Source organism: Lissotriton vulgaris, chromosome 7 (genome assembly GCF_964263255.1).
Source record: "Lissotriton vulgaris chromosome 7, aLisVul1.2, whole genome shotgun sequence".
Lineage (NCBI taxonomy): Eukaryota > Metazoa > Chordata > Amphibia > Caudata > Salamandridae > Lissotriton > Lissotriton vulgaris.
In genome coordinates, this window is record NC_141695.1 from 968,712,143 (window position 1) to 968,735,036 (window position 22,894).

The window sequence follows — 22,894 nt, forward strand, 5'->3', positions numbered from 1 at the left end:
CTGTTATGTTAAGTTATGTTATATGCATTTTATTTAGCGCAAAATCACCTTCAGGTCTCTAAGCGCTTATAGAGAAAGTGACCCAAAAGTTCATGCAATACTAAATGCGTTTCAAAAGCAATTACATCAAATAATACACATGTAAAATTAAGCGTAAATCCACAAATGCTGATCGATAATAATGCACAAGCCTTTGTAAATGCATGAAAACTAACAAAGTTCAGTGAAAAAATGGCCCCCATCTCAAATTTAAGCTTAGGACGAATCTGAGCTTTGTTCAGATCCTGCTCTTATAAACTCTGCTGCCTTGTGTGTGATTCTTTGGAAATACATCTCACTGAAGCACTAGCTTTTGATTTGATAATGGCTTGTAGTTCAACAAGATCTTAGGGATGTCCTAGCATATACTGTGTGTAACCCTGTACCCGACTAGAGGTCTAGTCCCATGTTGATTTTTTACTCCATACTTCATAACAGCCTGTAGTTCCACCTCTCAAAACTACACTACTGAACTAATGCAGGCACGTTTAAACCCAAATGCCACAATCGCATCATGTGCCAACTACTCAAATTAGCATAGCATACCATATGTAAAACTCTTACTCAAAACAGAGGTGGAAAGACTGCCTCCCTGGAGACTTTCGTTTTCAGAACATCTACGCACCGAGCACCAATGTACTTTTAAGGTGGGTGTAGGCTTAGTTGTATTTATTTTTTAGTTTTGTTTCAGGTTCAATAATTAACATGTTCTTGAAAGCAACCACTAAACATGTTGCAATAACCAACAAAGGGCCTATGCATCATATTTATAGTATTTCCTCAAGGTAAAAAGAGAGAATCTAGGTATATGTCTTACTGCACCTAGTGAAGTCCAATCATGTGTTGGTTCAATAAAACGAGTCAGTCTACATTAAGAATCATGCAGTAGTACTACGGATTGTGGTTCTGTACAGTCCACAGACCACCAGAACTCTGTTCCCATTGTACCAGCTTAGACAATTTTAAAGTTTGATAGTGGCATATTCTATCATGTCATTTAATATCAAGCCAGATATCATCTAAGAGTCTAGAGACAGGCCATACTTGCCCACCCTTCCTTCACCATACCCCAAACCTCAGCCTCCTCTATCAAAATTTGGTGAAGCGGATGATGAAACAGAGCACTGCCCCACAGAGTAGAATCTTCAATGTGGTCTCTAATGAAGTTGAATAAAGAGTTATTTTAAATGTGTTAAAGGTAGCCCATCATCCTAGTACCTATTCAACTTCAGTATTGTTTGTTTTCTCCATAACAGATGGTGAACCTTTGCCCTTTGACCCTGCAATAGTAGTCACAATCAATATACACTCAGCTGAAGCCACCTATAAAAGCCACGTCTTTATTCAGAGGCCATTGGGAACTTTTCTGATTTTCCAGAGTAAATCTGTGCTTTGCTAGCAAGAAAGCTAGATCTGCGAACCTGCATTCCTGTTTCACCAATAACAGGACATTAAACAGCCACAAAAGCAAAAATCTGGAAAGTTGGTAATGATTCTCAAGGTACAGAAATCAACATTGGATGTCACACGCTCCAAATAAAGCTGAAGAACTCAGCACGGTCAAACCATATGCAGAACGTCAGCCTTATCCATATGACAATAATAGCAATGCCCCATGTGCGAGCCCAAAATTCTCCACGTACTGGAGGGTAGAATAAGTCTGAACAGTGTAAAAATTGCAGTTACAGGCCACATGAACTGTAATCCTATCCCATTCCACTGCATTCCCCACATCCGTAGACGAACACCTTGCAGTAGCTGGGGTAAACCTTGCACCCTGTGACGGGCACCTCATGGTGCCTGCCATAATGTGCATGGTTAGAAGGGGGGGGGGGGTCCTTTGGGTACCCCCACAGGCCTGATTCAGAAGGCCCCGGGTGAATAGGGACCTGCTATGGGTCATACAGATTCAGGCAGCCAATTTGTTGAGGAGAAACTGAATCGGAACGACTGTCTGAATCGGTCATCGTACTCGCTTGCAAACCGAGTCCATAGAGCCGTACAATTAGTCTCCGAAAAACGCAACCTGTCCAAATGCGTTTTGGAACCGATTCGAACAGCCCTAATGATTTTCAGACATCGGACTCCGTTGCTGGGAAGTGTGTAAGATTTGGTCGGAAACCAGGGTTCCGAATCGAATTCGGCAAACCCGAATCAGATTCGGAGCCCTTCCAAACGACATCGGAATCAACCCCTAAATGGGAAAGACTTCATCCAAAGGGTCCTTCACATTGTCTTATTCACTGTTGGAAGCCTCTCTCTGGTTTGCAAAAGAGAGGGGGGTTACGAACCTGCACTTATTACCAGGTGATCAATAACACCAGAAATAAACTGGTACTCTGTGGCCTTGATCAATGTCCTAGGTTGATCAAGTATTCTTTGTAGTCATCTACAGAAAAATAAAACTCTTAATTAGTACAAAGAATGGAAGACCTCATTCTATATCAGGTCTGGTTTACGCTAGCATGAACTGATACCATTTGTCACATCCTTGTATGATGGGCACTGCATTGCTTTTCATGTACTTCAGTGATCCTACCATTTACCCACTGAAGCCAACAGAATGATTTATCAGAGCTGTTATGACCTATCATTGAAAAAGGACATAGCAGAACTGGAATTTGAGGTGAAGCAGAGTTGCTTGCAGGGATAAATTTGTGATTGTTGGTGATGATGATGAGTTATGCACCATTCTCATTCAGCAAGACGTCAATAATCCAGCCCCAGAGAGACACAGTACAGATCTGCACCCATGCCATTGAGGGTATTTTTTGTACCGAGGAGTGTACTTAAGATTTGTGGAAGCCATCTTGAGTGAAGTTTCCATGCACACCTTCTTCTGTAACGATCTATTCTGACAACATGCGAGACGAGTGGGGTATGTAATATAACAGAGCACATCTGACCTAGCAGTATACCGTAAATGACACATTGTGCTATACATGTAAACAGTATATATAATGTTTTCCAGTTCCTCCTCATTCTATCGGTGAATAAGAGAGTAGTTAGATGGAATATCGGAAACAGAAATATTGAGGACCTAAATATTGCTTCAAGAAGCTCGAGGACACAAATATAGCGAAGTTATGTTTTTATGTGTGAGCACAGTTTTACTATGTATAACTCCACATATATGACCAGACTATATATCTTCAAGGTAGGTAGCTGTAGAGTTAAGAATAGTAAATTCATACTTACCCATTTTCACTTACCTTCTCAATATTTTGGCCCTCGATATTTTTGACGCAATATAATGTCCAGACAGTATTTCTGTTTCCAAAATTCTGTCAGTGATCCGAATAAGACAGCTGAAGTTATCTAATCTACAAGCCAATCTGGTTATACAATTGTTGCACCAGCAAAACTCTAGTAGGATATATGTTGACCTGTCCTATTTACATGTGGGATTGTGCACATATTTCATCACGTTACACTCTACATCCAGGAACTAATGTTAGGAGTCAAAGAGAACAAGTTTTCATGTTTATTTTTGTAGGGAAGTGATAATGAAGAGAAAACACGCAGGAAACGTCTCAAATGAAGGCGAGATTTATTAACGTCCACTCGCCATGGAGTTCAGTCTTATAATAACAATAACTCCCCCAACAGCCTTACTTCCCACATTCTAGATATTGGAAGACAAACAAGGTCTCCCAACATTCCCAAAGGCACGAGCTTGTCACGAGCTATTAAACAACAGGAAAGCTCGTGACAGCTCACATAATGCATATACAAGTACCCAACACACCTTCCCCCCTTAAAATGAAAACAGAACCAAAAAAAAAAAAAAAACAAGGTAAAAAAAACAACAAACTCCAGTTCATCACAAAGTCATTAAACCTAATCGGCATACGGTGAGGACGCACAACTCTGGTGTTACCAGAATTACATTCAGCATGTATACAATTCCCTTTATCATTCTGTTCCCCAACATCCAAAAAAACATTGCTGTCGTAGTCATTCTCCAACTGACTAACCCCAGTAAACACAGAAACTCTACTCAAATTCCAGACTGAGCCACCATCAACCCTGACAGCATTCCTAAAGACCTCAATTACTTCCTTAGGATTTGACCACACAGGAAAACCTTTACTCACACCTTCTTTCTTTTTGATACGGACAAAATCACCCACTTTTACAGAACGACTAGGCGTAGGACCAATTCTCTTAACCATATCATGTTTCATCTTATTCTTGTATGACTCAACTCTACATTGAACAGCCTCAAAATCCACTTTCAAAAGATTGTCAGATCCACATAAATTCTTTTTTAAACACCAGGGTACTAACTTGGTACTAGGCTTACACCCTCTTAAGAGCTCAAAAGGCATAACCAGTTACAGAATTGGGTGAAGTCCTGTAAGCCAACAACATAGATTGTAACGCATTTCTCCAATTCAAATTATCCTTGATTGAAAGTTGAATAGCTTCTTTGATCACACGGTTGAAGCGTTCAACCCTGGCCATTAGCCTCAGGATGGAAAACAGCAATTCTTCTATGAGCAATACCACATTTATCCATAAATTGTTCCATTTCCTTGCTAACAAACTGTGGACCATTGTCAGTCACGATTTCTTGAGGAATTCCCTCTCTACAAAAAATCTCACCCTAAAACTCTATAACTTGGTGAGAAGTAACATCCTTAACCATCTTGACCTCCGGCCATTTAGAATAATAATCGATAAGGACAATGCCAAAAGCTTCCTGTTTGGGTAAACAACTAAACGGACCAATGCTAAATCTCGTCTTCATTTGAGACGTTTTCTGCGTGTTTTCTCTTCATTATCACTTCCCTACACTGGCGACGAGGATGGGATTGTGACAGCTCACATAATGCATATACAAGTACCCAACAATTTTGTCAACAGGACAAGTATGGCAAACCCAGCATCTTCCCTCTTGCTGCCAGTTTACAGTGCTACAGTATAGATATGCAATGGGTTGTCTGCCACTAAAGGCAAGATTTGAAACCATATGTATAAGCTGTTCATACGATTCACCACTAAGCGTTTACTATTAGTGTTAGCGCTTTAAGAAAATAAAAAGAGCTATGAGCTCAGCTTGCATTACTCAGAGGTTGCAGTATAAAATTATGTAAATATAAACTAAATGTAACAATTTGAACTTCTTTATAATGCTTCACAGTTATATGCAAATACAAAGCATGAAAGCAAGACAGGCGATTGGTTGCTTCTAAGCTAAAATGTGCACAAAAAAATTGCAACTCGAAAAGAAGATGTTTGGCTACATTTGCTTAACTTTAAATAAAATGTCACTGAGCCATCGTTCAGTAAAACGTGTTTGTTGCATTTCAATACAAAAAGATTAATATTGGAGAATAAGTATCAAACCTTTATAGCAAAGACAAAATTAAAATATAGGTCCACTTGTTAAAAAAAAAAAAATCACAAACGTGTGCCCACAGCTCCATGTTCTTGCACTGATGCAAATTTATGACTTTCAGGAATTCATAAGAGAAGCAGATCTGGAAACAGACATATTGCGTACAAACTTTAGCGACTTCCATTTTTCACATGAACAAATTTAAATAGGTATATTTGATCAAGCGAATATCTGCCGATTGAAAATTCATTTTCCCTACACCATCTTTTTACCCCCATCCGGTAAAAAGTGTTTCTCCTGCCCTCGCAAGGAGTACATTTCCAACCTTCTCCAGCATGGGAAGCGATTGGAGAAGAGGTGAATACTCATAAATGTGTTCGTTCGTGGGGTGCACAGACTAGCAGGTTATTTCCATCCTGAAACTATTTGCTTCCTGCCTACTTCCAACCACTGTATATAAATGTGTGGACAGGTGGCAAAATCCGAATGTAGCTATACTTAAAACCATGATATGGACACTAACATAATCAGAGAAGCACACGAACATAATCAGAGAAGCTATCACTAGATGAGAGTTCTGATAAGAACACTGCTACAACCTCCACCTTACTGCATGGCACTAAAAGAGACAAGGGGAATTCTTACAGCATAAGTACATTTCTGTCTGAAGCATCCAGTCCCAGAAAAAGTAGATTTTTATACAGTTCCACAATCTTGTACACTACTCAAATTTAGGTTTGATATGTTTGTTTAGCACAAAACGTAACCACCACCTGGGGGGCGGGGGCTGGGGGGACTCTCACATCCTACAGGACGCTGTCCGAGGTATAGAAAGTGGTCGAAATTAATGAATGTTTACAAACACACTCTCTGAGCTAATTAATAAACAGGCAAAACAGCGTAGGTGGCAGAATACCATTCTTACAGACAGATCCCTTTTGCCACTTGAAAACACTCACAAATTCAAAATTTAACATGAGTTAAAAACACTTCACAGTCCGATCAAACCAGAATCTCACACTTATCCATGCACATTAATAATGTATGCATATGTCCACCTTATCGAAGGCCGATTTGAGGTCCAAAAAGCTTTGAAGAGAAACTCTTATGCAACACATCTGTAGGAATGACTACTTGGCGTCTAAAACATGGAATAAATGTGACCGGTTTTGAAAAAGCAAAGCCAAGTTCTAAATAATTCCTTTCACATCGAACTGGTAAACTAAGCAAGAATAATCTAGAAACAAACATCACAGGTCACACCTAGCTGAGAAAATGATGCTTTTCTTACCAGGAATTACGCATCTTTTATTTTTAAAATGTGGGTTTGCTTGGCCTCTGTGAGCGTTGTTCTGTAAGCATTTTTTTAACGAGTACATATACTGATGTTATAGCGTGGGTGGCATATCAGCATACGACTCATCATAATAAAATATACTCGTGCAGTGTTCTTTGCGTTACACTAAACCTGCTATTCTAACGGTCCGAAATGTATTGAGACATATCTCTTTTAACCAATGGTCAATCTCTGTTTCCACATGCCGTCCTAGAAAAGAAGTTATTCAGCCCACCTAGAACCACTCAAAAACGTCCTATTAATGAATGCCAAATATTCATCAAACGTAAGGAACTTGGGCACTCGCAAATGCACGTTTTGAGAATACAATTAATCAATCCTGATTCTATAAATCAAGACTGTATTTTCAATGTAAGATCATTTACTGGATAAACAAAATGCTTCGAAAATTGGCCCTTCCATGAACCTTTACCAGGATCTGATGCCCTCCCTCACTTGACCGATGTTAACTTCTGGAAGCAGGTGCAACCTGTTGTGAATACCTTCCTATGAATCCAACTGCACGGGTTATGAATGCCCCGTCACGGAGGTAATTACTAGATCGCTAATATAAACGTAATTGTCCACTATCGGGAATTAATGTCCTCTGTGCACCTTAAGTATGTCCTTCCCTCTCACAGTCAGGGAGAGTCGCTTGCTCTCTATTTGGCACTGTATTTCCTTGGCAGTCGTGCCGCTGGGCACTGTCACCTCGATGAACACCTCCTCCATGGTCTGGTACCAAAAACCCCATGGGGTGTAGCAAGGAACCACACCACTGCGCTCATCGAAATCCACCGACATAGCTGAAATGGACAGTGACTCTCTACTGCTCCTGACAGGCAAGAGAAGCGGCTGCTTCTTTTAATTGACATAGAGAGAGGACAATAAGGAGGCGCTAAATCCACCCGCCCCTTAGTGACAGGCGCACGTTATTGCTATGGTACAAATCGCAAAGTACAAGAGTGAGTCCGTTTTGATTATAATATACATTTTCAAAACGTTTGCCAAATTAAAGAACTCTGGGTCATAATTGCCATGTTTCATAAATAAACTCTGAACAGTCGCCACATATTATATTACTGTCAATGGTTTCTTTTTGAGTAGTTACAAATAAAACATTATATCTTCAAGATGGCCGCTATAATTCCTTCTACGGACGACGAGGGGCTAGCAACGAGCATTGCGGTGCCTCATTAAAGCAGTAAATCTTCCATGTTAGAACGTAAGCGTTCACCTTTCACTCAAAAATATTTTTTATTCTGGCTATTCCAAAACGTAGATTTTTGAAGGCGTGCATAAACAGTCAATTTGATATGTGTTCTTTCTTTCCTGTTCAAGCTGTCTCCAATTACATTCACTAAGTCTGTTTTCTGTTGTCAAACCTGAAAGGCATTTACATCTGACCGTTAGGGGCTGCTCTTTTTAGTTCAAGTTCTGCTAGACTACCCGATAGGCTTTAAGGTTGTACTTCCGGGTTTAGGCGCATTTTTATTGGTTCAGTTGTCAGCAAATGAAAGTTCTTGCTATTTTAGCGTTGATTTTGAGTTGTTCGTTGCAACTTTGGATAGCTTTCGTATTTTGGCGTTTGTATTAATACTTTGTTCCCAGTTTTTGGAGCCAGGCGGCTGTGTTTTCTTGGAGTCCCGAAGCAGGCATGTCATTCCCCAAAGCTCCCATTAAGCGTTTCAACGAACACGTCGGTGAGTAACGCTGTGAACTCTGTTTTTAATTGGTGAACGCCCGGTGCTGTATTAAGCATTTTTTTTGCCATACACACGTTGGTTATTTCAAGTTAAAACAAATCTCTGTCCGTTAACCGTAAAGATAAGATAAAAATATACGATAGCTGGGTTTTATGGAGTTGCAGGCTCATAATGCAAATGCCTTTACCCCAATTATCCAAAAACCAGTAATGTTCCAATTAGCATGCATATTGAAGGCTGAAACTAGCTTCACAATTGTCATTTTATTAGTTATTTCATATAACCCTTCAGTAGGTTGATACTATGGTGTTAAGTCACTTAAAGTGTTAAAACTTGAGGCATGCACTCCTTCTTTCACTCCGTTTGAGCCGAACTAAGATTACGGATGCAGTGTTCAGTGCGTTCTCACTTGATTCAATGCTATCTTAAAGGGCTATAGTTGAAAACGTTTGTGATTGCGCAGCAATATCCCTACAATATTGAGCTGATTGTACGTAGTTACATGCTTGCACTGGCAGAAAGATTTAAGTGGATGGAGTTAAGGCTAGGTAAAATAGAGGGGGATTTGATTGAACTAGGCAATTTTGTACGGTCACCAGGTCCCTCAAAAGTGCAACAACAAAAAGCTATCACAACAACGCACTCCCTCTTAAATAATGTTGTGGTCTCTACACCCCCTACATCCATTACAGGTATTAGCCAGGCAGCATTAGCAATTCCAGCTGCCCCTAACCGCTTGCATGCGACTGTGACAATACCTGTTGGCAATATTTCTAACAAACCTTCGTCAAAAGACTTAATAGCAGCTCAGGGTAGACCAACTACTAAAACATCAAATGGCAACGCTGTTACTCCAGCTAACACCCTGCCCAGGGAACCTAGCATTCTCCCTGATAGACACCCTAAACCCGATGGGAAAGAGATTAAGCGGGGGAGAGGGGGTCAGTCTAGGAGACCGCCTATGGAACTCCCACCGGAAGCACTACCATATGTGGTTGTACTCACCGGGGTCCCCGAACTGCCAAATTGAAAAAGAGAGGGATACTCTCAATTAAAAAATAAAATAATGCACTGGCTCTCCCTATATAGACCAAAACCCAACCTGGTAAATGGCGAAATAGTTCATGTCCGTCACCTGTCTTGGTTGGGGGGCAGAGTGAAGGACATAGGGGGAGTCGTTGTGGTTATAAATTTTAGGGACAGAAATGCAGTTCACCATATTCTAAATTGGTCATTCGGTAATGAAAATAATTGCATTGTACCACGTCCTTTGACGTACTTTTACCCCAGATCCACTGTATTTCCCCCACAATACCTAACTAATAATACCCATCTCACCTCTCAATTCCTCAATATGGAATCTGCCCTGAATCCTGCATATATGCAATACGTAGCTCCATCACCTGCTATGCAAGGGTGGAATACCATACCAATAAATCACAAAATAGGAGCTATTGGTAATATGTCACATCTGATACCATTTACTCCCCTAGAGCTCTCTAATAGGTTTGAGGCCCTTAGCGGCCTGGAGGAATGCGACTGAAGTTTAAGGTGTGTTGAGGGTACGGGGGGGGGGGGTGGGGGGTAAAAACGTCTCATGCTTTGTAAGGCCACATGAAAAGAAGGGTTTTTGTTGCTATGAACCAGAAACACATACTGTTGTAACATATGCCGACAAAATTAGTAGTTCCCTTGTTGCATTATCTATGTGTCTCCAGGGAATAATGAGGCATCCTTGCTGCCTTTACCCGCAATGAGGCCAGAAAGTAGCGACTCTGAAAGTGATGTCGATAAGGGTGTATGTATGTTAGGATGCCACAAAAACCAACCCAGCCTGTCACTGTTAACTTTGGACTCTCCACCTAAAACTGACTACTTCTTTGCCTTGCATGGGGTTTCTGCTCCTATTTTAGAGCACCCTGAACCGGTTGTAGCAAGCATTGTGGTCTCGGGGGAGACTAATTTAGAGATACCTATCCCAACATCTGCTCCAATTATAAGAGAAACTTTTATATGCCCAGTATCTGATGATTGTGTGAGCTTAATTTCGTGGAATATAGCTGGCCTGGCCGATAAGATATGTGACCCAGTCTGGTTATCATTTATCAAAAAAATTTAGTATTGTGTGCCTTCAAGAGACCTGGCTGGAGGATAATAACGTTCATATTGAAGGTTTCTTAAGCTTTACCATCCCAGCGGTTGCCTCGATTAGGGGCAGAGCAAAGGGTGGCCTGGCCACCTTCATTAACATGGGTTTGCTCTGCCAAATAAGCAACTGCCATAATGATAACCTGAATATACAGATGCTAGACATAAAAAATGGCAAGAATGTTTTGACCTTGGTTAACTTTTATAATGCTAATAGTACCAATGGTGATTGTAACATTGCATCCCTAGCCGAATTACTGAGTAAAAATGTATACACTGTATCACGGCACCTGTTGATAGTAGGGGATTTTAATGTTCACCCATGTGGTAATCCAGGCTCTACCCCAATGGGCTGTTTGGGATGTAATAGTGTTGAAGGTTTCCATTTTTCTCATACTAGGGGAGGCAAGAACATAAATGACTTAGTGGATGATAATAATTTGACTGTAGCTATGTCTTTGGTTCCTGATACAAAAAATGTTCACTCCAACCTTCAAAGGACATGGGCAGGGATCCTTTATTGATCATATATTAGTATCTTCAGATCTTGTACAAGGGGTCTCGCACTTTACTATCCTTTCCAGTGTTTATAGTGATCATAACCCCCTAGTTATTAGTATGGGCGGGTCTCTATTCACAAAACGACTGTCTCGCAATGACCGAGGCACGTTGAGTTGTATAAATGGTAGACGTCGCATTAAATGGACAATGATAAACCAAGGCACCTTATACTCCCAAATAAACAGCGCTTGTGAAGAGGAGCTGTCTGCATGTTCATCTTTCGACTCATCCCCCACGAACATTTTGTCCGGGTTTGCAGGGCTGGTTTCTAAAATTGGTTCCATGCTAACAGCTCCAGCAAAGGGGCAAAGTGGAAAAAACTCTAAATGGTTTGACCATAATTGCTCTAAGGCAAGTAGGGATCTGAAAAACGCCCTAAAAATCAAACCTAGAGATTCTGATTTGATAAAAAAAACTTCGCCTAGCCTATAGGAAGGCATTGGTCGCTAGGAAAAAGGAAATAAAGGTTAACATCATAGAATCCCTCCTTGATCCTTCAGTGCTGGGGAACAGCAGCAAGTTCTGGCAAATTATTAACAAACCTTTGTTTGACAACCCTAATGACACAGCTCTTGGTACAAATATTTCAGAGGGGGAGTGGGTGACCCACTTCAGTACAATTTTTAAGAGTAATGAGCATTGGGCAGAAAATGCTTTTTTAAGACCATCTGTGAACCCATTATGCTTTACAGCCAATGAGGTTGCAAAGGGGATACAGGGTCTAACTAGCAACAAGGGCCCGGATGGACTACCACCGGACCTGTTCAAGTCCAGTACCACCTTTTGGGCTCCTGTTCTCACGGCTGTAATAAACGCAGCGGTGAAAGCGGGGTGCCCAAATACGTGGGGCCTATCGACTATAGTCCCTGTTTTTAAAAAGGGCGATCGCAGCAGTCCATTATGTTACAGGCTGATTTCCTTAATAAATTCAGTAGCTAAAGTGGTAGGGGGGATAATTCTTAACAGGCTATCCACATGGGCTAAAGATAATAACATTCTATCACCTATACAATATGGGTTCAGACCCGGCCATTCGACCATTACACAGTGCCTGAACCTATATCTGATTTTAAGCAAATATACCCTGGCTAGACAAGGAACTGTCTACATGGCATTTATGGACCTGTCGTCCGCTTTTGATTGCGTGGACAGAAGCTTACTATGGGCAACTCTGTTGAGAATGGGTGTAGAGAGGAACCGTGTCAACTTCCTAGCTGATTTGCACTCTGATACAAGAGCTAACGTCCGTTACACTCAAGATCTTAAAGTAACAGACGAATTCAGAATAAACCGGGGAGTTCGACAAGGCTGTATCCTGGCCCCATTCCTCTTTAACCTGTATATTAACGAACTGGAGGAATTTCTTTTAAACACTGAAGCAGATTACCCCCTTGTTGAGCGCAAAGGGGTGCCTGTGTTACTTTATGCAGACGATGCTGTTCTTATATCTAGAACAGCAATCGGTCTACAGAAATTACTAAATTCCTTCTTTAAATGTATGGAGTCACGTGGCCTAAGTATAAATAACTCCAAATCCTATGTCACGAAAACAGGAAAGGGTATCCGGAAAACGGACTCCTTTAGCATAAATGGGGAGAAAATCCCTTCAACTAACTCATTCTCATATTTGGGGTCCTCTTAGATAATAAATTATCGTGGGGCCCCGCTATCTCCAAAAAGAAGGGCAAAACATCACGGGTAAATGCGGCCATTCTTGGCTTTGCAAAAAAAATCGGCAACTGCCCTACGGCCGCATTGCTCAAATTATCAGGCAAAAAGTGTTGCTGTCGCCTGCTACGGAAGCGAGCTCTGGGGCTATCGCAAGATAAAAGACCTAGAGGTCACAGAAAATGTCTTGAAAAAGATACTGAGGCTTCCAAGGGGTATTGGGAACTATTCTGTACATGAGGAGTTGGGGGTCCCCTATTTAGGTGATAGAATAGCAGTAAACCCGGTTTTGTGTTGGTTGAATTGCGGCTAAATACTGACATTCCACTCACACATGCCATACTGAAAGAAGCCTTACTGCTAGATGGGAGGTTCAAAGTCCAGTGGATGAAGTACATAAAGGACTGTTTAACGGCAATTGGCCGCCCTGCCTTGTTCTATGCTCCCAATTTGATCACAAAATCCGATGTTACCACAGTAAAAAATGATATATTATTGTTAAGATGTACTGACACTTACTACTCAAAACCTGTCCACAAATGGAACCTTACCTGACATGGCCTATGACCAGCTATGAACGGTTTTTGCTAATAAGGTTCCGTTTTGATCTATATCATCTCCTACTTGCGGTGCCAAGTGGGGCTCAACGGGGTGAAGTGTTGCCAGCTTGTGGCTGCGACGGAAAGTCTCCTCAAGATCTGGCGCACTTTCTTTTTATCTGCCCCTATTATTCCTCCCCACGGAAACTATATCTTAAACCGTGTCTTAAATTGAATTTTGTACAAATCAAACCTGCACTTTACTATCTACAACTACTGAATAGCGACTGCACTTTATTTGTCTGTAACTTTTTTTATAAAGCCATCTGTTTTAGGAAGAGTATGGATGGTTAATCATGCTGTGAATGTTTTAGGTGCTTTTTAAATAATATAGTTATTTATGTTTTTAACCAAATACTGCTCACGCTCATAGTACTCGTTGTAACATCTTTCTCTTTGTACTGTATACTGTGTTTATCATTTGCCATATGAATTGAACTGTTTGGATTAAATGTTTTTAAATGTGTACTTATGAATTGTACTTTTATGATTGTAAAATCTACAATCGAATAAAGATTTTTGAATTGAATATCCCTATCCTGCGCTGTCTGCAAACACGGCTCTGCTGTTATTCCGATGAACCGTGTTCTGTAACTGAGGCTAAGATCCGTAACTTTAGCAATACATCAATTACTTTAAAGCAACATCTGCCCCACAGGAACGACAGAGTGGAGTACATTTGCAAACCATGGAGATTTATTAAAAAAATGGTAAAACTACAATCTCTTTCCAACCAATTAAGTTTAAATCCGTACTCATTGGAGTACAGCATATATCATTGTAAGCTAGGCAATTCAGTAAACCCAAGTGTATGCTATTACAGACAACCTACATAAAGTGAGTTAAGATTCTGTTCCCGTAAATGAAACTCTTTAATCATAAGAGCAAGTCAGAAATTGTTGGCGCACCTTGTGTCAGCAAATATAGCATTTAAAGTAGAAACATGAAGGTTCAAATGAAGAAAAGGAGACCTCCTACTTGCTCTAGAAACTATGCTTATGAGCAGATATAGAAGGAATATTGAGAGAGTTTAAGTCGATCAAGGGTTTGTATAGTGTGGCTACTCACCTGTGAGGGTCTCGTGGCTCTTCCAGCAAAGGTGGACAGCAGTAAGTGCTCTAACTCAGTTCAGAGTTTAAACATGACAGTGTGGTCCAAGAGATGCATCCTATAGGTTCCCAGTGAATGAGGATAAATCAAAATTCCAAGTTTCAGCTTTACTTGGTGTAGATAATACAATGCTAGCTGCTTCTGTCATCACGATATTCCACTAAGGAGTAGTCAATTTGTCTGTCTCCCAACAGGTGCTGTGCGATACTATTCCAAACTAATAGCAACACTATAACCTTCATACTGTAAGCTAACTAAAAAACTTTTTTTATTTAGAACACAGTCTCTCTGGTGCCTGAACCAGAGAGAGAATTATGCACAGCAAGCAGAAATGCAACAGTAACTTCAAAAATGGTTTTAGGCACCTTGGCTCACTCATGTCCATACTAGCAAACACATTTTACTATAGTTTCAATCAAAAAAACGAATTTCTTGCGTTCATTAAATATAAATGTAGAATGTGTGGCCATATTTAAATAATGGTTGTTACTGGCTAGCATATATCCTTAAGCAATAAAAAAAATTATGGTGACCGTCATCAGTTACACCCTTCTAGTGGATCTAGGAGCCGTTAAATAAAACAACCACCATATTTCTTCATGACACTTCAGAATGCGTTTGCGGACTGCTTCTGTTTACGACTTGAGTGAGAATATAACAGTGGACATATGCAGAGATTCGCTAAAGAGGGAGTGTACAAAAAAATCTAAAGTTTAATGGACAAGAAGTCACTAGAAGATCTGATAGGGAATACCTTGGCAAGAAAAAATCAGTGGAGTTCATGATGAACACATGGGCAAAGGAAAACTGGTTCCCTTATTTGGACATCTAGTGAAGTAGTGTGGCTCACTGGTTAGAGGCGGCAGACCCGAGAGCAGAGGACGGCCCGGGACCAGGGTTCGATTCCCGGCGCGGCAGGTTTCTGGACCAGGGTCAACGGACTCGATAATTCTCTCCCCTCGGTGCCCACTCTGATCAGCGATCACACTCGGCAACTCTGGGCATTAGCTTGCCTCATCTTCACTAACGGCCCCACCAGACCGCCGGGGATGCCTGGTCTCACCCTGGAGATACCCATTAAGGGACCATCTCTCAGGGAAGCCAGGAAGGGTTTCGCTGTGGTCGAAGCGCGGAGATACTCACCCGGGAGTGATTCTAGCGCTATATAAACACGCAAATTAAATTAAATTAAATCCTACCAAACCCGTGGTTCAGACAAGAGATCCTAAGGTTGCGCATTGGTATCAACCCATGGCTAATAAATAAAGGAATTAAAACTAAAATGCTGGATCCAAAAGGGTGTTGCAAATGTAGGCTGGGAACAAAAGGGGATTCCGTGCACATTCTTTTGGACTGTATAAACATTTTAGAACTACGTAAACTCTGGCTGCGCCCAATATTTGTAAAATATGGTATAAGAACTCGTGCGCAAGCGATCGATCTCATCACAGAAATGTCTTGTGTTGAAATAGCAATTGCTTTAGGGAAGTTCTTAAAGGAAGTACAGAGATTCATAATAAGTTAGAATTAATATTTTATAATTTTGTAATAAATGAATTTATATCTTGTCTAGGAGAATTGGTTGGTTTTATCAACCCGATGGGGTAAGGATTTCACTAAGGAAGTGATATTTTATGAGCATCTATTTTAAATGATAAGTAGATAGGGTGAGAACATTCTATAAATTGTGGTAGAAGAAGATTTTAACCTGTAACTAGCTTGCAAGATTGCTGTGGAATATTTTAAAACGTTATTAATTGCTATGTATTTTTTTAAAGATCATGATCTAAATAAACATACTTTTGACTTGACTTGAGTACTCCAGCTCCTTCAACTCGTGATGGACAAAACTCAACAGGCTTTCCAATTCAGTTTCTTTTTCTCTTGCTTTTCAGTCCCCTGGCCACAGCCTATTTTACTGAATTTTTTTCCTTTTTCATCAGTTTGAATCTTTTTCTTCAAAAACAAACAATACATACAACCTCCAGTAATCAATATAGGCGTTAATGTAGACTCTAAAAGTGTAATGTGAAGCCCTCTAAGTCAACTACCTGTAACAGAAAAGCCTTTTCCAGTTGTTTCCCAAGCACCTGTCTCTTCCAACGTCTTCAAATCTTTAGATGGACTTGTAGTATTCTTCACATACTTGTTGATCTCCTTGTTCTTATCTACTACACAAGTGTAGATTTGCTGGCTGCATATAACTCTGCCGCCTTTTGCTTTTCACATCATTCGAAATTACACCCACAGAAGGAATGAAGTCACCATAACTATCACCCATTTCTTGTGATGCACTATGAACAGATCTCCCAGAAGTGTTTTTTTTTCTTCTAATTTATATTCATGGTATATCTTTGGAAACGTTAACCCCATATAACCATCCACCCAAATAGAAGGCAAATGAAAATAAGCTTTAGTTCAACATATATAATGCACTCCAGGAACTGCATTGTTTCTTTTCCAGCCAGAATATATTACATTTTATCCTCTACTACATGTATAAACTTGGTCCAACCCACCTCTAGTTGATTCTTTAACCCTAGTTTGGGTCTTACAACATAATTTCCCTTCCTTTAATTCCTGTTCTTCATTTTCCCAACTATTAGACATATTATTCATTGAGTCTTTGGCAATTTTTTTCTTTACTTGCCTCCAATTCTTCAATAAAATCCTTTGCATCCCTGTTCACCTTAAAAGTAAGATTCCCCTTATTATAAGACGGCGGTGTCTCTCCATCCCAAAAATATCCTATTTCCCATATAGTTCCAATTGCAAAATACGGACAGTGCCCTAAAGACCCATACCTTGTGCATGGGTTTGTCAACCTAAAAAAAAATTAAAATACCCTACCTGTAAAACAAACTAGAGATACAGCAACAAGTTAGGGTCTTGGTTAGTGGAATATGGTGGTAATTCATAACACCAGCAACAGATGTTGGCTAATAAATTCACACAACACCCTTTAGCATCTATTAGTTGTGAATAACTGTGTAAAAGCGCAAAGAAAACGTTATTTGAGAAACTACCCTTTATTGTGTAGGAACTCTAAATTAAACTTATGCTGCTCCTTTTACATTATGTAAACTAGGCTCTAGTCTGGATTGTTCCCCTACGGTAGAAGGGGTAGGTGTAAATGTTGGGGTAACTAGCTCAGCGGAGGAAACTCGCACTTATTAACATTCATGTAATTAAAGTGACAAAAATGACTGATACTATGACCACTATTGCTCAGCACTGGTTTAGTGAAGGGGTCAACATGGTTTTTCGTGAATACAAGAATGGGGGGGGGAATGCAAGACTCCAATAATATGAATAAGTGTCATATCTGCCCAGTTTTTGTTGACTTGTTTTTTTTATTTTATTTATTTTTTATTTTTTTTAAAGACCTTTATTGACCATTTGCAAACAGCATTTGGCCTACAACCTCTGGGACTGGCCTCCACCTTATCGTATGTATGTATTATGTACTTCATTAAACAGCACGTATGCCGCCAACCCGGAGGTGCGGCGGCGTTGTACATTTACATATGCAGTCGGTTCGCGCTCAGCGTGCGCAATTTGTAGGTCTAATTTTTATTTTATAACAATAAACAATATTAACATTAAGTTACCACTGTCGGTCATTCAATCTACCTGAAACGGGTGTATCACCCCTAATCCGGTTTCAATCGCCAGGCGTCCAATTTAAGTGTGCAGATTTAAGACCACTTAGTGTGCCAGTAGCGTTCTCCATACCCTGTAGGGTGATTCTACATGATGATCAGTTATTACCTTGTAATCCATCCCGCCTACTCTCCCTGTCCTCCACATGTAATTAGGTATGCTCTTGGGTCTCCATCCCTCCCTCCACCATCTCTCTCCCTAGTCGTCCTCCCCCTCCTCATCCGACGTCAATATGTCTTCTTCCAGCGGTCCACATATGTCCCCCCTGTACACGTTCCATGGGATCCATATCTTGTTCAATTTACCTGGGTATGCTCTACTGGTGAATACTGTCCTCTCTATTATCATAACCCTATCCATGTTTGAGCACCATTGTGGTAATGTCTGGGTTTCTGCCACTCCCCATTTTTGCGCTATGTCTCGTTTAGCTATTATCATACCCAACGTGGACCACTGTTGTCCGTGTCGGGTAAGGTCATTGGGCCCCCATATGTTGAGCAGGCATTTCTGTGTTTCGAGAAACCAGGGCTATCCCCAGTGTTTGAGATATGGTACGCATGATTTGTCTCTAGAACTCCTGAATGCGAGGGCACTCCCAGATAGTATGAAACAATGTCCCCTCTTCCCCACATCCGCGAAGGCAATACGGATGTTGTGCCCTCTGGATCCTGTGGAGCATCGTCCTTGTGTAGTACACCCTATGTCTGATTTTAAGCTGTATAAGCCGAAACTTTGCCGATATGCCCACCTCCTTAGGTGGCGCCAAAGCTTTGTTCCATTCGGACTCATCTATTTCGCCTTGTATCTTCCACCCATTTGTCCCTCAGTTTTATTGTTGGGTCTACTAGGTTATTTATCAGTTTGCGATACGTGAGTGACGTTGCCCTTTCCTGCATATAGTCCGAAAGGAGGCGGTCCTCGAGGGGAGATGCCTCTGGGACTTTCGTGCCACTTGGAATGACTGCAACCAGAGCGTGTCGCACCTGTATGTATCTAAACAGTTCCGTGGGCCCCAGCTCATACCTCTGCCGCAACTGGTCAAAGGGGGGTCACCGTGTCTTTTTTCCACAGATCCCCCACTGTAGACAGACCAATGTTGTCCCACAGTGTGAAACCCTTACTACGTCTCAAGTTACCCAGTGCCCGCGTGTCCCACAGTGGGGTGAGTTTTGTAAGTTTCCCTTTCCATCCCAGTATTGCTTGTGCTATGTGCCACAATGTTAGCGTAAGCTTTGTGGGTCCCGTGAGTGGGCTCATTAGGTTTTGCCTCGCCAAAAAGATGCGCTCTGCGCATCTTTTTCGCGCAGGCGAAAACCTGATGAGAACTGTAGTGTGGCTTTGGGTCGGCCCTCGTCATTCATTGGCTGGCTCCATAAATGGAGCCTAGCCATTGGACGAGGGGCCTGTCCGTCAATGCCCGACCAGACACGGGGGCGTTCCCGACATTCTTTGGCTTTTGCCGACGTCACGCGACGTCAGGCGAAAGCCGGGAACGCCCCCGAATCTGTTCCGGCATTGCCGGCACTTCTGCGTCTCTCCTCCCCCGTTTCCCGCCCCGTGACTGGCCGGCCGGCCAATCCTAGCGCGGCCGGCCGGAAGTGCCCGCCCCCGGCAGCCCGGGGGAAGAAGGAAGACGGCAAAAAGTATGGCGGCGCCCGCGGGGCTCCCGTGGCCTGGAGGGAACCCCGGGAGATGCGGAGGACATTGCCGGTCTCCCATGCCGAAGAGGGAGACCGGAGAAGTGCCAGAGAGATTGCCGCCGTCGACGTTGCCGGTCTCCCATGCCGAAGAGGGAGACCGGAGAAGTGCCGCCGTCGCAAGGTGCAGGTGAGTCGATTTGTTTTTTTTTTCCGTGGACATATTTTATTTCCTGCTGGTTGGTGTGTCGGTGGCTCGCGCTTTCAAATAGCCGAAACCGCCTAAGTGTCTCCGTGTGTACGTAGCCAGACATCTCCAAAACAAAGTCTGAACTTTACTTACTTGACTTGAGTCTGAAAAAAGGGCAAACAATGAATGCGTGTGCCTGCTTTAGAAGCCTGTTTATCGCGCTTTCACTTCTTCTTCCCTGGAAACCGATAACGTTTCCGTAAAGTGTACGGCGTTCAAGTTTAGATCACATGCTGTAGTGTAAACAAACTCCTTGCCTGAAACACCAGGCAGCAGTAACAGGGTTACAGCTAATTTGCCTTGTGCTGTTGTCTGTTTTCTTCGTGTCAACCGTGGTCCCGGAGCGAGTTTTTGCTGAGCAACAGGCATTGCAAGTACTTTTGATTACAATCCAGCTCTTGTCTATTAATGTTGTGGGGATGGGGGTTGGTGTTCAGTCGGACCCTCGTGTTGCTGTTTTGATTGTGGCTCGAGGATATAGACACACATAGCTCTATCAGTTAACGAGAGACCTCCTCTTTGCGTGATGTTGAATTGCCCTTCACTCTGAAAGAAATTATTTCTTTTTAATGAAAATTGAAGCTGCTGTTTCTTGTACAGGGCTAAAGGTTCATGGTCCTGGGAAAGAATGGCGTGTTCCAGGAAATCTGGTCTGTAGCGCACGCACCGCTGCTATCACCAGTAAGTGTGTATCAGTTGTGAGTCAGCACTCGAAGATCGCAAGTTGCCAGGCGTCAGAAGCTCATGCAGTCGTTTCTATGTCAGTTATAGTTGTTGTTGGAAAACTAAATTTTTTTGCCAGGAAAAGCCAAACGTCTTGTTGTACACGTGCATTTCGCCATGGCAATAAATACACAACCACACGTTCCAGAATTCCCAGGTAAACAGTCCCTGGAAACGAATCCACACCTGACGTGACCACTTGAGATCTGTCATCAGGCGTTGCCTGCGTTTTTCACTGTTGTTCTGGAAATGCTCCACTTTGAGTCACCGTGTTTATTAGTACATTTATCTGAATTTTGAAATGGATAAAAGGACACATTCAGCGTGGAGGGGCCACCGCCCCCCCCACCCCCTCCCCCCCGAAAATTACTTCACTGAATGGGAAACGTTATTTTAAGCAGAATAGGGAATAATTTTACCCGGGGCGTGGTAGTCGCGCTAGAAATGCAGCTTTTTTGGCAGGCGCACAGATAAAAATAAACAAATCCGGCTTAAACAGTAATGTTGTTGTTGGCAGCTTTTTATTAAAGTGCGTTTTGCTTTGTGTCCTCGGCGAAGTGGTGTTCTTATCTCTGTTGGTGGCGTGGTATCTCCTGTTCACATCCTAGTGGACGTTCCAATCTGTGACAGTCTTCCTGTGGTTTGCAGTCCAGTTTTGCCCACTGTGTATTGTTGTGCATTCACCTACTACGACAGTTTACTTTGTATGTTCAGTGCTTCAATTCTTTAGCTTCTATTGCTGGGTTTAAAAAAAATATATTTTCATATTCTCGGTTATTGTACTTGTGTTTACCGCGGATATATCAGTGTGCCTCACTTAAGTGCCATTTCTTAGCTAAACTGCTCTTTAAAATTGGAGGCTAGCGCAGCGTACGAAGGGGGTGTTGAACGGCTCCTGTCAGGATTGGGAGGTGGGGGCTGCGTCATGCGCGCGCAGTTTATTTTTCCGGGTATCTCGCGCTCTCCAGTGACGCCGAGATTGATGGATCGAATACAGACTGCGCAGAATGATAACTAATGCACACCAGAAGGGTCTGGTATCCTCTGTGGATGAGATCTAAAGCCCTGTGACTCGCATTAAATGTAGCATACTTCTGCTCTGTGTGGGGGGGCTCTGTGTGGGTGTATGTGTGGAGGGCGCTGTGTGGTTGTGTGGGGGGGCGCTGTGTGTGTGTGTGGGGGGGCTCTCTGTGGGTGTTTGTGTGTGGCATTTGCGAGAGATTAAGCTATTGGCATTGTAAATGACAATGCCATTTATTTATGTTAAAAAAAACATAAATAAAAATAATGTCAAGAGCAATGCCAATAGTCCTAACTTTAACAAAGGCAAAACCATTGCATTGTAAATGCTTGTTAGGTTTCGCTGGGGGACGGAGCCGTTAGGCTCCTCCTCCAGAGAAATCTATTGAGTACAGTAAGCACTCTGGAACACGCCCCCCCGTCCCATTGGCTAGCTCCATAAATGGAGCCTAGCCATTGGACGAGGGGCCTGTCCATCAATGCCGGACCAGACACAGGGGCGTTCCCGAGATTCTTTGGCTTTTGCCGACGTCACGCGACGCCGGGAACGCCCCCGAGTCTCCTCCGGCCGGGCCGTGCTTGCTGCTGTCCTGCCTTACTCTGTGTCCCTCCTCCCGCCGTCCCCCCTCCTCCCTCCTCGCTGTCCTGTGCACGTTTGCGCCTCCCGTGTCCTCTCCCGCCGATGAGCAAGGCAGAACTGCCGTGAGGACGTGAGATCTTTGTGTGGGGAGCAGGGCTCGAGCTCCGAGAAGCATGTGCTGCATTTGAAAGAGGTCTATAAAACAGCCCAGTGTTTGTCTGTAAAGGTGGATTTATGGCCCCGGGCGAGCGTCCCCTCCTCTCCTCCCGTAAACGCTTCCTGCATGTGCTGCGTGTGTTGGGTGAGGCAGGAGGGGGTGCAGCGCAGTGTGCGCTGCCTGCTCCCCATTGTCAGGCAGCGCTGAGAGTGTGGAGAGACCTGCTGCTGCTTGCTGTTGTCCTCTGTTATCTCTCAGCGTGCTGCGAGGAGGGAAGCGTCGGCGCTGCTGCTTCTCTCCGCCCCCTCCCCTGGCTCCCCGCGCTGTGCTGTGTTTTCAGCCGGCAGCAGTCA

The 22,894-nt window shown here is 42.6% G+C and overlaps 2 protein-coding genes across 2 annotated transcripts in view; one reads left to right on the forward strand and one right to left on the reverse strand.

Annotated features, from left to right (window-relative positions):
- NUDCD2 (NudC domain containing 2) overlaps window positions 1–7,563 on the reverse strand; it is a 259,328-nt gene extending 251,765 nt beyond the window's left edge. The window contains exon 1 of the mRNA XM_086931405.1: window positions 7,335–7,563. Within this exon, the coding sequence (XP_086787531.1) occupies window positions 7,335–7,523 (189 nt within the window). The 5' untranslated portion in view covers window positions 7,524–7,563. The remainder of the gene's footprint in view (window positions 1–7,334) is intronic.
- Window positions 7,564–8,194: 631 nt separating this feature from the next.
- Window positions 8,195–22,894, forward strand: part of HMMR (hyaluronan mediated motility receptor) — a 488,049-nt gene continuing 473,349 nt past the window's right edge. Inside the window, exon 1 of the mRNA XM_086931406.1 lies at window positions 8,195–8,422. Coding sequence (XP_086787532.1) covers window positions 8,377–8,422 — 46 coding nt within the window. The 5' untranslated portion in view covers window positions 8,195–8,376. The remainder of the gene's footprint in view (window positions 8,423–22,894) is intronic.